Raw genomic sequence first — 15,662 nt, 5'->3', positions numbered from 1 at the left:
GACCTTGGGCAGGAGGACTCAGTCTTGCTGAGTACCTGTGTCTGTGCACAGTAGACACATGACTACTTCATTTTAATGCCTCTTTGAAAGCATTCAGTTTTCCTTGGCAGTTTACTGATGTCCAACAAAGAGGAGACCCCACACACACAATGACGGACAGAGCCCTTGGGAGACCTCGTCCATTTATGCAGACAGTTGACCACACACCAGTGTCGTTCTGTGCTTATCATGGACTCTCCATCAGCCTGAGAGCCTCCCACAGTTTTATAGGATTTCTAGGCCAAGTTATTTTCCAGAATCATTCCATTTTCAGGGAAATGCTAACTCTGCTTTAAACACAGTGTTTTGCTGTGGGTGTGAGCTTCTCTGAGGATTGAGATCACAGAAAAATTTCCATCAATCTGAAAACACCTCTTCTGTTTTAAGTTCTAATCTTTTCATGGAACTTGGGTCTTGACTTGGTTGGTTTGCTATGGTGGTTTCTCTAAAGTGATAGAGGTGGCGCTAGCAGTGGGGGGAAAGGGAAATCAGGTTTACTTGTATTTGGGCCGTAGATCCATGGGAGGCAAAGCAGTGCCCGTGTGGCAGTGCCAAGGAGGGCCACGAGTACACCCTGCTCCTGTCACTACCGTGCAATGCACAGACCTCCTTGTTTCTACATCTGGTAGAACCTGTATTGAACATACTGGATTTTATTAACATGTATTTGTGGACCTGATATTTTTTTTTTTTTTTTTTTTTTTTATGATAGTCACAGAGAGAGAGAGAGAGAGAGGCAGAGACACAGGCGGAGGGAGAAGCAGGCTCCATGCACTGGGAGCCTGATGTGGGATTCGATCCCGGGTCTCCAGGATCGCGCCCTGGGCCAAAGGCAGGCGCCAAACCGCTGCGCCACCCAGGGATCCCGGACCTGATATTTTTAAATCAATTATCAATCATGTAAAAATATCAAACTTTCGTAATGCAGATTAACTGAAGAGACAGACAGTATATTTCCTACCTAATCTGTCTGCCAATTGTTGGAAGTGGTATGACATCTATTTCATTTAACCTAATTTTTTTTAAGTTCTTGTAGCTTTTATTGGCTTTATCTTATAAGATCATCTTTAGTATCCTGTTTATGGGAGACAGTCATTAACAGCTGAATATATGAATGAAAGGATGCAAAAATATTAAAGGTCAGACCTATAATTTTACTAATGAATTTTCTATCAGTATATATGGCCTCTGAACATGCGTACTATCAGGGCACGTTTGCACAAGTTCTTGCCATCAATCCATCAATTTGGAACAAAAATGATATTTTCAAGAGGAGGTTTTAACTAACAAGTTTTTGTTTTTTTAAGAGATAGCATTATCATTGGCAAGTGACTAAAATGTCAGAATAACAGAATAAGATCATCTCTAGAACTGATATATGCAGATCCCAAGAAAAGCTGTGGGGTTTTGTATTTTGTGTGTGTCTTTTTTTTTTTTTTTTTTTGTCTGAATTAGAATTCAGGTAATATTTTGACTGTTATATAAAGAAAAGTTAACATTGACCTACTCTAGTCTACTGAGAATTTTTCATGGATTATAGATTATTATTTCTTTCATTATTGACATATTTGTGGGAAAGAGAATTGTGGAATACTCTGTTACTAAGCATTTGTATAAAATTATCACTATAGATCTTAGACTTCTATTTCTTCATGATTTAGGCATTTCACACGGATATGTGGCTCAGTCCCATCAGAGCAGTGACCTGGCCTGGTGACCAGCTAGATTTGGCTGGATGGAAATCTGTTTATCAATTCACATTTATCCTGAAAGAGAAGATCTTATTTTTCAGCAACAATCTAAATTGTTTTGCATTGTCTGTTTGAAAAAACAGTTTTCCAGGGAATATTTTTGATATAAGACTCCAGCATTTTCTCAAAGTTAGTATCTAGTCATCACTTTTTAATGAAAAATCAGAAATTCAAAAATTAAGACAATGTACCAATAATCTTTAATAGAAGTAAAATGTTGCAGGGTTTTTCACCCTCTTCTTAAACTTTATTTTAGCTGTCTCCATTTAATTAACAAAAGCTCGGGATCCCTGGGTGGCGCAGCGGTTTGGCGCCTGCCTTTGGCCCAGGGCACGATCCTGGAGACCCGGGATCCAATCCCACATCGGGCTCCCGGTGCATGGAGCCTGCTTCTCCCTCTGCCTGTGTCTCTGCCATTCCCTCTCTCTCTCTCTCTCTCTCTCTCTATCATAAATAAATAAAAATTAAAAAAAAAATTAACAAAAGCTCATCTATCTCTCCCCACCTACTGTCTTTCTTAACTTCAAGGTAAATTCTGACTTCTATTGTGGAGAGTGGGTATCTCCTTGTTTTTCTGTCCCTCTCACCATCCCTCCCCTCTATTTTCAGAATCAAGAACCAAGAAGGTTCTGTTGGACATAAGTATTTTTTCCTCTGTATCATACAAGACATGTTTGCAAATACAAAGCAGTTCTTCAGGCCATATTTACTGCTCCTGGCCCCACCTCCCCAACTGTGCAGAAAACAATTACATCTACCCTAGGTACATGGCTCTTTTACACTGTGTGAAAAGGAAAAGTGCAAGTAAGAAGACCGCATACTCTGCAGCAGGGTTTGGGGGTATTTTCTTTAAAGTATCCAGTAGAAAAAAAAAATAATAATAAATAAATAAAATACAATAAAGCATCCAGTAGTAAATACTTCTGGCATTGTAGCACATACAGTCTCTGTTGACACATCTACTCAAGTTTGCTGTCATACTGGAAATGCAGCACAGCAATATGTAAACAAAAGGGCACAGCTATATGCCAGTAAAACTTCATTTACAAAAGCAGGTGGTGGGCCGCGGTTTGCCAACCTGTAAGCTAGAATGAGTAACTGCAAGCCTCTGTTTTCTTTTCTGTAAAATAAGAAAACTGAGTATACTAGCATGACCTTCCTATCTGGTAGCATTCTCGGAAAGATTGAGTAATACGGGACAGGTCGTTTTATAAACCATTAGGCCCTGTGTCCTGGTACTTACAATAATTATAGACATCAACATCTCATTCATTCTTCCAGCAAAGTATTTTGTATTCACTTGCTTTTTGAACAAAACACCCAAAGACAGATCAGCCCTGCATCAAGTCTTTCTCATAAATATACACATCTCAGTATCTAGCATGTATCCAGCTTCACATTGGATGCTCTGAGGTACTTGCAGAAAGAATAGGCCCTTACAGTAGAGATTACTTCCTTAGGTTTTCTTTTCTTTTCTTTTCTTTTCTTTTCTTTTCTTTTCTTTTCTTTTCTTTTCTTTTTTTTAAGATTTTTAACTTCTTCATTAGCGAGAGAGAGCACAAGCATGGGGAACTGCAGAGGGAGAGGAAGATGCAGGCTTCCCACTAAGCAGGGAGCCCGACATAGGGCTCAATCCCAGGACCCTGGGATCATGACCTGAGCCGAAGGCAAACACTTAACTGACTGAGCCACCTAGGTATCCCACTTTCTTACTTATATTTTTCCTTAATAGAGGAATTGCTTGAATTCATAGACCCTGGGGCAAATTCTTCATATGTTCCCAGAGTATATCAGTGTGTAAGGCAAAATTTACAAGTCCTGACATTTGCATAACCTGACCTGTTTGGGTGTGACAGTTGCCTTTAGAAGTGATACAAAACCATCATGGGAAGAACCAGCACAGTTTAGTTTTCTCCCTGCAGAAGATTCAGAATCATACATGCCCATGGTGGTAGTTACTAGCTTACAGAAGAATGCTGTCCACGGGGTGGGAAAGAAGGGATGACTTGCAGGAATCTGTAGCAAACAGCCAGTGAATTCATAGACAGCAGTAGTTTAAATGCAGGCATTTAAACCAGAGCACGTGACATATAAAATATTTCCACTTTTAATTTGGGGTTGAGGAATGTTTACTGCTGTTACTGTTGTTTCTAGAGATTTTGCTAGAATCAGCATGCCTGAATGCATGTGTGGTTTTTGGGAATGGTACAGCTCCCGAGAGCATAAATCAGGAGACCGATGCATTGCACGTAGAGTATCTGAGGGGTAGGGTTACAGTTATAGAGGAGCCAGTAACGGTGCAAATTTAATCAAGTCATCTGATAAGCTGTATGTTTTCCGTAGTCATTTATCCAATCAGAATGTGCTAACAAGAATGAAGAAAATTTGGAGAAGGAATTTTCGGTTCCCGGAAACAGCAGTCATTAACCCTGTGGTAAATTAGAACACTGCAGTGTGATGAGCCAGATTGCCCTCCTTTCCCTTAACTTGACGAAGTCAGATGAGCTCATACGACACATGGTACATATTTTTAATTTCCCTTGATGAAAACTACACATATTTTTACATCATTGGTGATCCTACCTACTGAGAATATGAACAATAATTTTGGAAGGTTTTTTTTTTTTCTTCTCCAGGTATTAACACATTCCAGAAGTCTGTATCCATGTCCAAAGCAATCAGAAAAACAAAACAAGACAAAAAGAAGGTCTGGGACAAAAAGGCATGGAACCAGATATTTTGGGGCCTTCTCCCTGCAAATCTCCCTTATTTTAAGCTCTGTTTTTATAAGTATATATATATACACACACACACACACATACATACACACAAACATATATGAACATGGGTGTGTTAAACACACACAAATACATGTGACTCTGTGTCTATATAATACATATAATATAATTACATGATAATACTCATTCCTTTAAAAAGAATGACAATATGTAAACTATTCAGATCAGTTTCATTATAATCTACTCTACTTCTATTTTGTCCAAACCCGAATGCAATCCTCTCAACTTTTCACACACTTTCACTTTTCATGTATTTACTCTTACTCCCTTTGCGGGGAGTTAGTGGCTGACCAAAGCCATTGTAAACACTGCAATACTAAACATTCAGTCACCAGTTTTAGCAATAAAAATGAGTTAAAAAGACATTAAAAAAAAAAAAAAGACACCTTAGAACAAAATGAATGTCTGTTTCAACCTAGTTCAGGGCATTTCCTGTTTCTCCCTCCGCCCTCTGCCTCTCTGCTGAACACTACTGCTTTCGTTCTTCTATATGGCATTCCCAATGTTTAGGGGAAACTTAGCATACAGCACTAAAGATTCTTTTGTGAGGGGTGCTCAACCATTATCAGACTTTGTTTTTTCCCTGTCAATGGGAAGATATCTCAGATACTACTTAGAGAATCTGTACCTCAGGGTGTTTTTTTGTATTTTTTGTGTGTGTGTGTGCGTGTTTTTTTTTTTTTGTACCTCAGTTTTGCGTGTGTCTGTGTGTTTATTGTTAGAGCTGATTATCTCAATATGTCGGTTCAAAGATGGCTTGGGACTCTTTTGCTTCGAAATGGATAGCATAAGGAACATTATCTTCATGTTTCTTTAGTTGTCCTTTTTTAGCACACAGTTGTGCAGAAACGACTACAAACTTCTCTTACCTGCTTTGTCCATCTGTCTCCTTTGAGTATGGGTCTGAAAACACAGAACCTCTTCTGAGTTCAGTGGAGTTTTGTTTGTTTTTATATAGTACTTCCATTCTTTATGGCTTTAAAACCTGTCTTAAATTTAGGTGCCACTTTGGAAATAGGATTTCTGGTTGTTCAGTTTACTTTTTTTTTTTTTTAAGATTTTATTTATTTATTCATAGAGACACAGCTAGAGAGAGACGGACAAAGACACAGGCAGAGGGAGAAGCAGGCTCCATGCAAGGAGCCCGATGTGGGACTCAATCCCGGGTCTCCAGGATTACGCCCTGGGCTGCAGGCAGTGCTAAACCGCTGTGCCACCGGGGCTGCCCTGTTCAGTTTACTTTTAACTTTGCTACAGAAAATGACAATTTTTAGTTCTTGTAAAAAAAAAAATGGAATGTCCTCTTATGGTAGATGGTTATTCAGTATCAATGGTAAATGTGGCTCTCCGTTTTAGTAATGAACCCCAACCTTATTACATGTCCTGTGTTAGCACTGTCATCATAAAAATTTAGGTACATTTTATGTATAATAATCTAGTTAAAGCTTTTAAACAGTTGGAGAGACTTCCCGATTCTGCGAGGTTCTCCTTATATGGATAAGTGATATGTGTACAAAGACTTGTATGAAAATCACTGATCTGGTTGGTCATCATCAATAGTAATTGAGAGCATTTCTAGCGCATGGATTATATTAAAAGGAAAGAGTCCTCTTGGGACTCCTGGGTGGTGTGATCTCGGGATCCTGGGACGAGTCCCACATTAGGCTCCCTGCGAGGAGCCTGCTTCTCCCTCTGCCTATCTCTGTGTGTCTCTGTGTGTCTCTCATAAATAAATACAAAATCTTAAAAAAAAAAAAAGTCCTCTTCAAAAATCTGTGCTCATCTTCACATGGGTGGTGTGTCGTTGACATGTGCTGACAAGGGGTATTTCTTTCCACAGAAGTGGGTAGATGGGGGCCTCACAAACAGCCTTCCCATCCTGCCTGTAGGCCGGACGGTGACCATCTCACCCTTCAGTGGACGACTGGACATCTCCCCACAGGATAAAGGGCAGCTGGATCTCTACATTAATATTACCAATCAGGACATAATGGTGAGTTGTATGTTCAGTTGTATTTGAAGATAGTTGCCTAAAATTTTCCACACGTTTCCAAAACTTTGGAAGCTCATTGATAATTTTAGGTAGAAATTACATCTTCTCATTCATTTGTTTTTTTTTTTAATAGTTTACAACATGTATCATACACATGAGCCTGAGGGTACCTAAACCCTGTGAGCATACAAGTCTTTCGCTCTTTATTGTCTGGGAAAAGTTCTCTGTTTCTTCACTTCTTCAGGACAGTAAACTTTGGCAGGATTTCAGTTGCAGTTAAATCACATCAATTATTTGTTTTTAAAAATGGTGATAGTTAAGTATGGCAAAATATTGTAGATAAACTTAGGGACTCAACCGAATAACATAAAATATTGACTCCCTTATATCCAGTCTAATGGTTGTCAAGAGGAGGTGATGTTACACAAAGGAGATGTGTGGTTGACACATCCGAGAGGTGCTACTGGCATCCAGTGGGTAGAGGCTAGGGATGCTGTCAATGTCCTGTGGTGTACAGGACCGCCCCCACTACAAATGAGTATCTGGCCCCAAACGTCAGTAGTACCAAAACTGAGAAAGCCTCATCTAGTGTATGGGTGAAGTTAAATGTTTTAAGTTCGATTTTTCTCAAACTGATTTTTTTAAATCACTGTTTGTATCGATGATAAGAAATCATAGGTTACATTTACTTGTACTGTAATGTCCTATGGCTTCGATCTGTTCTTCTGTTCTAGTTGTCCGTGGCAAACTTGGTGAGGCTTAACCAAGCCCTTTTCCCACCAAGCAAGAGGAAAATGGAATCACTGTATCAAGATGGCTTTGATGACGCCATTAAGTTTTTACTGAAAGAAAATTGGTTTGAATAGAATGCTTACAAGTTCATAATGCAAAATAGATTTCATACCTTTTTTTTTCATTTTTGTCCACATAGCTTTCGATGAAGGTTTCAAATTAAATCATTTTCTAAAAAACCTATCATTTTTGTAATATTTTTATAGTATTTGTGATTATTATTGTAATCTTTGTGATGATTTTTACTATGCAAGGAAATGAGAAGCATTTTATTAGGCAACGTCATTAAGAAGGATGCATACAGGTTATGAGGAGTCTTTTTCAGAGAGCAATCATGTCCTTTGAAAAATTTAGATGGGTAAGCAATTTGGGTAAACCATGGAATATTGAAAACAGAGGGCTGCCGCCACATATGCTTTCTTCCTACAAAGAATGTGACTGCATGTTTGTGATGTGAAACATGGGTGTTTGCATGGCATACTCGTCATACCAAGAATGGAGGAACAAAGGTCCGCCTCTATGGGTAGACAGATTGTGCCTGGTGAGGAGGCAGAGGGTGAATGGGACATGGTGGCCCAGAAGCCCAGCAGTTGTGACACTAGGTGGGATTTCCTTATTCTTCAGGAGAGGTTTGTCTCCTCCCCACCTGCTTCCTTTCCAACCCTAACCTCCCCCACCACTGGCAGACCCCCAGGCCCTGGACCCCACTAACATGATAATCAGGCTGTTTTGATGCTTCTCTGTTGTAAGCCCTAAGCTCTCATTAATAATTTTCTCCATGTCTATCTTTCTCTTTCAGCCCATGTCTTAGTTTCTCTCTGTGTTCGTGCAAGGCCACATGTCACCAGATGTTTATCCATTACTCTTTGTACTGGATATATCTATTCCAGGAACCTAGATAATATACCATTAAACGTGAAGAAGTAGGTAGCCTAGTGAATAAGAATTAAATCCAAAATAAGCACTCATCTATTATTTTAAGTCATATTATACTGATTTAGATATTTCCTTTTTTGAGTAACAATCTTGTCCCTTTGAAGACTTGTATGCGGGTTTATAGTAATTCACGGACACTGTCTCAAATCTTAAATCTGTTTTTATGGGGCTTTGCTGAGCATAAACTCTTAATTACTAAGAGGCCGTTAGAAACAAACCGGTTTCATTGCATGTCTTTAATTGTTATGCATTTCTCTTTTAACATTTGAAACCATTCTTTAAATCAGTTTTATGGTTCTTAAAAGCCCCAAATACACAATTTTTAGCACATAACCAGGAACGATTGCCTCTTTTCTTATGAGTTATGCAGAGACTCTTGATAGAGTAGTGATATTCCTTGGGGTATGTATTTCTCGCTGCTCTAGAAAATAGATAGTTGAATCTTAATACATCCTTTTGTAAGTGACATGACCATATTCAGTTCTGTTTCACATCTGTATGTTCACTAGATTTCTCCTCTTTTATCATTTTATGTGACTGTCCTCTTGGTATGATATTTCAATAAATTTTGTATGGATGCCTCCCTCGAGCAAAAACAAATCTTAGTATGTTAGACATCTAAGCTACTGCACCTACTACTTACATCTTCGACCACGTAGGTGGACACTACTTTCCTTGAGAAACACACTGAGATCATGGACAGATAGGTCTGCAGTGCAGCAACTAGGTTCTCCCTCTTGGGAAAAGTAGCAATGTACTGCAGTATGTAATTTGTACGTGCCAGGGTGTGTATCAAGTTCTCCAGTGAGGCAGGCCACAAAGCATGCTCTGTGGGTGGTCAGAATGTGTCCCTATGCATCTATCCCGTCGGAAACCAGGCATTCAGCACAGGCTGTGCCACACAGCATTGGCATCAGTATTCTGAAGCGCTGTACAACCGGTAGATAGAAAATCTCAGGAGACTGTGTGACCCTGATCCTAATAGGTTTGCCGTGATTGTCAGCCTGGTAAGTCCCTGCTTTCCTATCGGGGCAGTTTCTTAATGCCTTTGAATCTGTCATTTAAAATTTAATTAGTCTTTCTGTTCTTCTTTTCATCATCACTTTTTGCTTTGTAACTATGGTAACCCACTGTTTCCATTGACAATTAGACTAGATTTGGTTTTGAAGTTAAATAATGCTCTAAAGGAGCAAGTAGTATATTAAAAAACAACAACAACAACTCTGTCATATTCTGGTTTCAAAATATTGGATATATTGTGTGCATACCAGAAACTGACAAAGAAATAGCTGACTGGCTCTGGGCATTGAATTGGGAGTCTAAACAGTTATGCGCACTTAAAATGGGCAGATTTCAGGTATTCTGCTCTTAATTTTTTTTCCTGATGGTTAAAACAGATACATATAAATAACTTTCCCTTTTTATATTTGTAAATATTAATCATAGAAAGTTTCGGGATCCAGTCCATTAATTTTATAGTTGAGGAACCAATAATTAAGGAAGTTCACGGTTTAGAGGTTTTTCTTGCCTAAGCTATATCTGCACTATGGCAAAATAAAATTGAAAGTTGAAGTAATTATCCACATAATTCAAAGCAGGAGAAAAAACAATCTCTGCAGGCCACAAAAAGTGGACAAATTTTTAAACAGCAACAATAATAATTACTAGCGACTAGTAGCAATTACTAATAATTACTAGTAATTATTATTAATTACTATTATTATTATTATTTGCAGATTGACAGTTCAGTTGGGCTGAATTCACCATGTAATTACTCAGCTTTGCACTCAGTTTTGCCTCTGGTGATACAACTCAAACCTTTGCTTACTCAGTGCTAATACATATATTTACATAGTCCTGACATATGTCCCTCAGTATAATTTCTCATGCACTTAACTCACAGAAAGAGGGGCAAAAGTATGATTCAATCTTTTCCACAGTGTAGACAGTATTTCTGGGTACACAGTCCTGCACTCCTTATAATAATAGCATTTCCAACCTAATCTGGAAATAAGGTAACGTTACGTAGTCAAAAGCATGAATGTACAGACGCCTCCTTAAACATACATATGTACGCACGCACACATATACCTGAAGTACAACAGGTCATGGCACAGACATCTGGACTGTGCAGAGATGAAGTGTTTACTTACTGAATTTTTTCATTTACCCACTGTGAATGTTTCATTTACTTCCCGTGTTTACAAATGTTCTTTAAGCTATATACAGTTGAATTCACTTTTGTGGGCACACCAGGTAAAGTGCAAAGCAGTGTACCATCCATTTATGGAAAGCCACACAGTACCAGGCAGTCCAGGAACATAGCTCTTTCCTGATGGGTTCATCAGCTTTGCTGTACAGTTTTGCAGCTATGGGCAAGTTCTGCAGGCTGAGAAGTTTCATGGATTTAGAAATGTGTGCAATCCCATCCTGAAAGGTGCAGGTCAAATGAGATACTCTACTTCCAAAGCCTGGAAATGAGTCATACAAAGGTTCTATAGGACATACAGGTGGGTTCCTGCCCTCATGAAGTTCACTTGATCAAGCAGAAAATGGATAAACAAGAAATTCAGGCCACACTAGCTAACAGGTTTGACAGGGCCAGGAAGCTTGAAGGGGGTGCACAAAGCAAGGAGAGACCATAAGGACATACTGGTATCAATTGCTAGCCAAGATCAGAGCTCTACCATCAACCCCCAACCCATTACTCACCTGGGCTGGGAAGAAGAAACACTAGTTGAGAAGCAGAGGATGACACCTGTTCAAATCCAGAAGTCACTTCAGGAAAGGGGAAAATCTGCCAAAGGAGTGATGGCTCCCTGGGCTTGCTTACGTGGGAGACACTTTGGCAATGAGCATACTCCCCAGTGACCCAAAAACTCAGCTTCTGGCAAGGCTGCAGAGCTAGGAGATGAAGCTGTCCTGAGCAGCCTGAAGCAGAAGTATCTGACAGTGGTTTGAAATCCAAGGGAGTTAGCAGTGCCATTCCCTCCTAGAGAGGGACGGGATCTGCTTCCTTTGGCTATTTCTGATTGCTCCTCCCACTGGCTGAACAGAATCATGGCAGTGTTACTGACCATATCAAGGTGTGCTAGCCCCTTTGGGATGCTATAACAGAACACCAGACACTGGGTGGCTTATAGCCGACAGGGATTTACTTCTCACTGTTCTGGAGGCTGGAAGTCTAAGACAAGGCACTGGCAGGTTTGGTGTCTGCTGAGTGCCAGCTTCCTGGTTTGCAGCCAGCCATGTGCTCGCTGTGTCTTCACAAGGCAGAAGGGTGAGGGGGCACTTTGGGGTCTCTTTAATTAGTGCTCTTTGGTGTGGACCATGTCTCTTCAGTTTGGACTATTTTATCCAGTCTTTCTTTGACTTCATGACACTGGGAATATCGGTGGGAGTTTGGAAGATTATGGGTCCTTTTCTTTTCTTTCTTTCTTTTTTTTTTTAAAGATTTATTTATGATAGGGAGAGAGAGGCAGAGACACAGGAGGAGGGAGAAGCAGGCTCCATGCCGGGAGCCTGACGCGGGACTCGATCCTGGGACTCCAGTATCATGCCCTGGGCCAAAGGCAGGTGCTTAACCGCTGAGCCACCCAGGGATCCCCCTATGGGTCTTTTTCTATATTAGTTGCCTAGGACTGCCATAACTACTACCACACACTGGTTTAAAACAGCAGAACCTTCTTCTTTCACAGTTTCAGGAGGTCAGAATCTAAATATCAAGGTGTTGGCCAGGTTAGCTGCTTCTGGAGGCTAGAAGAAAACTCTGTTCCATGCCTCTTTCCAAACTACTGGTGGCTGCTGGCAGGCTTTGGCGTTTCTTAGCTATGGCAGCATGGTTCCAACACCTGCTTGTCTTCACATGTGCTTCTCTGTGCATATGTCTGAGTCTTATGTTCTTAGAAGGATGCCAGTCTTTGGATTCAGGGGCCACCTAAATCAAGGAGGAACTCATCTTGACATTCTTAATGAATTCTATCTGCAAAGACCTGTTTACAGGTGAGGTCACATTCTGAGGTTCTGCCTCAGAATGGACATGGACTTTGGGGGGGTTCACTATTCTACCCACAGAAATTATTTTATATGATTTCCCTCAGTTCAGGTTTATCTGATGTTTCCTCATGATTAGCAGGGAAATCACAGATGCAATGCTGCCTTTTTCTCATTGCATTTTATCAGATGGTACATGACTTAACCTCGGTGAAAGTGATGTCTGCCAGGCTTTTCCTGTACAAAGTTATTCTATCCTCATTTATAATTAATGTATATCTGTGGTGCAGCATTTTCAAAATCATATAAATACCTGCTTCTTTGTTAGGCTGTCAATTTATTTGTTTCTGTGTGGACTCATGGTTTCTTATTTTATTCAATGGATTATGCTCTGGTACTATCATGATTAGTTTTTGTTTGTTTTTAAAGATTTTATTTATTCATAAGACAGAGAGAGAGAGAGAGAGGCAGAGACGCAGGCAGAGGGAGAAGCAGGCTCCATGCAGGGAGCCTGACATGGGACTCGATCCCAGGTCTCCAGGATCAGGCCTTGGGCCAAAGGCGGCACTAAACTGCGGAGCCACCCGGGCTGCCCCTATCATGATTTGTTTTGATGCCCAAATTGTCCTCAGTTTGGTCAGCAGGAACCTATTTTGGCTGACTTCTGTGTCATCATCCTTTGTCATATCCTCATCATCCTTTGAGCATTTCCTTGCTTTCTGGAACAAGATTCTCTAGGCTTCCCTTCTACTTTCTCTTTCCCAGCTCTGAAATCTGCCGTTTCTGCAAGTGTTTTAATTACTTATGGTAGAAAACAGTATTTGTATTTATGGTAGGAAAAAAGAGCAAAAGCATTTTCCTTTGTAAGTTGTGTCTAGCACACCAAGATTTTCAACACTTGAGGAGTGGATGACTTGAGGAGCACTTGAGGAGCATGGATGACTCCATGCTTTGATAAACAAGATTATCACTTAAAAATTTTTGCGAGAATTTAAAGTATTCATTAAAAAGTTGACAGGAACAGATGAAAATAGTACTTTTATACCAGTAGAACCTAAGAAATGAAATGATGCATTTGTAATAGCAAAAATATGCATATTATCTAAAATCTGTGCAAGGAGTACCTGGGTGGCTCAGTTAAGTGTGTGACTCTTGGTTTTGGCTCAGGTTATCATCTCAGACTACAGAAATGGAGCCCCTATGGCAGGCTCCACACCCAGTGGGGAGCCCACTTGTTCCTTTCCCTTTAATCCTCCCCCTCTGCTCCTGCCCCTTTTTGTGCTCTTTCTCATAAATCAATCAATCTTAAAAAAATTTTTTTAAATATGCAAGAAACATGAAAACTCTACAGACTTACCTAATTATGTGATAATAAAATGTTTCCAATGGGAACATCAAATTCTGGGTGGTGTCTAGTCTCTTCATATTAAGCCACAAATTTTGCAAATTTCATTCACACTCTCAATGTTCATGTTTTCAAAATGTGACAAATAGATGTTAAAGTTCAGCTGGCAGAAGAAATGCTCAGTGGTGGCCAAGAAAGGTTAAGTAATTTTGTGACCTTAACGTTCTTCATTTCTTCAGAGAATTTTTTTTAAGATTTTATTTATTTATTCATGACAGAGAGAGAGAGAGGCAGAGGGAGAAGCAGGCTCCATTCCATGCAGGGAGCCCGATGTGGGACTCGATCCTGGGTCTCCAGGATCATGCCCTGGGCTGAAGGCAGCGCTAAACCACTGGGCCACCAAGGCTGCCCCAGAGAATTTTTCCTTAATGTCTTTTGCCTACTTTTCCAAGGAGGCATTAGAAATGAGTTTTTTGTTTGTTTTGTTTGTTTAAGGGAAGCCAAATAGAAGTCATTTTTAGGACAGTTAATTGTTGAAAGCTGTTGTTGCATGTGAAGGAAACCCAATTCAAATTACTTTAATCCAAAGAGAAATACAAGAAAGATGATTGCCACATTTTATGGCAATGACTATACCTTTGGCTGCACATTCTGGGGTATATCTGGCACACCTGCGTGCAGCTGCTCAAATCACATCTCCAGATACAATCTATCTTTAGAATAGGTTCTCTCCAGATGGTGAGTAAGGTGGCTGCTCTCTGAGCAAAACTCATTATTTTACATATAAGTGGTTAAAGGGCATAGGGAGGTTTTTTTTTTTTTTTTTTTCTTAATAGCCCTAACAGAAAGTCCAAGGGAAAATTCTGGATGGGTGTGATTGGGTCATGTGTCATCTCTGCCCTCCTGTGGGCTTGGCATTGGATATTCCGACAGTTCAGGCATGGAGCCCAAAGGGAAGAGAGAAATACTGAAATATTTTTATTACTGGCTTTTAATAAAATTGATGTTTGCACAGTAATATTATTAAAAGGAGCTCTTCCTCCAAGGAAGCCACAGGTGTACAGTTCATTCACATGAGCAATGCACTGTGTTGAGTTCAGCAGAGAAGGCCAGTTAAGATATGGATAGAAAAGCCACTGAATGTGACACCAGAGGAGTGTGGATCAGTGAGAGCCAATTTTATAGAGGGATGGTCTCATGAAACAAACGTTGAGTTGGAGAGTTAAAATAGTTGAAACGATATAAATAAGATTCTAGTCTTTAGTTTTCAAGTGACAGCTTGCAAAGACATTACTAAGTCTTTGAGTCATGTTCCTTTAGGTCCCTGGATTTCAAGCTGAAGTCCTTAAACCAATATGGGTGCATCACTTGGGAACATGTTAGCAATGCAGAAGCTCAGGCTTCTTGCTCAACCTAATAAATAGAATCATCGTTTTAAACTACATTCCAAGTGATTCATTGCGTTTTGAGAAATACTGGTCAGATGGCCGTTTCCATAGTAATGGGAAGAAGAACTTGTTTGAGGAGGGCACTAATGGCAGATGGCATAGACAATATTGTCATATTCTGTAAACAGATTTTTCCCCCAAGATATTTGGTATTAAAGGTTTGGAGAGAAGACCATAAACGTGGAAGTTTGATGTGTGGATAGGTATTACTTCTCGTGGGGGGCAGTAGGGAGATAGGGAAGGAAGATGTAGGCATAAGTGTTAGCAGATGAGAAAGATGCAGTGCATGGGGGAAAGCAAGAGAGCACGGAGGGGACCTTGTATCGAGCACATTTCCAGCGAAAGCTGGTAGAAGCCAGATCAAAAGCACTGGTGGAAGACTGAACAGGACCTCCTTTAAAGAAGCCAGATCTTCAGGAGACACGTTGGCCATGCCCAGCATTTCTGAGGGATAGAGAAAAGTGAACAGGGTGCTGACTTTCATCTTAGAACAAAAGGCAGGTCATTCAAGTTTACAACATCTATGAAGAAAATGTGGGTCTTCCAGGCCAGCTGGGATCATTTATT

At 40.1% G+C, this 15,662-nt stretch overlaps 1 protein-coding gene across 9 annotated transcripts in view; it reads left to right on the top strand.

Annotated features, from left to right (window-relative positions):
- Positions 1-15,662, top strand: part of PNPLA4 (patatin like domain 4, phospholipase and triacylglycerol lipase) — a 123,529-nt gene that overhangs the window by 22,189 nt on the left and 85,678 nt on the right. For 4 of the 9 annotated variants that reach the window (XM_026015282.2, XM_026015280.2, XM_072743471.1 and 1 more), the window contains exons 6-7: positions 6,429-6,581; positions 7,316-7,556. In XM_026015282.2, the coding sequence (XP_025871067.1) occupies positions 6,429-6,581; positions 7,316-7,447 (285 nt within the window). In that variant the 3' untranslated portion in view covers positions 7,448-7,556. Of the gene's footprint in view, positions 1-6,428; positions 6,582-7,315; positions 9,131-15,662 lie in introns of those variants that run through there. The other 5 variants (XM_072743469.1, XM_072743468.1, XM_026015283.2 and 2 more) reach the window with 2 other exon arrangements.

Source organism: Vulpes vulpes, chromosome X (genome assembly GCF_048418805.1).
Source record: "Vulpes vulpes isolate BD-2025 chromosome X, VulVul3, whole genome shotgun sequence".
NCBI lineage: Eukaryota > Metazoa > Chordata > Mammalia > Carnivora > Canidae > Vulpes > Vulpes vulpes.
Note: the sequence above shows the minus strand (reverse complement) of the source record. Positions and strands in the feature narration are given on the sequence as shown.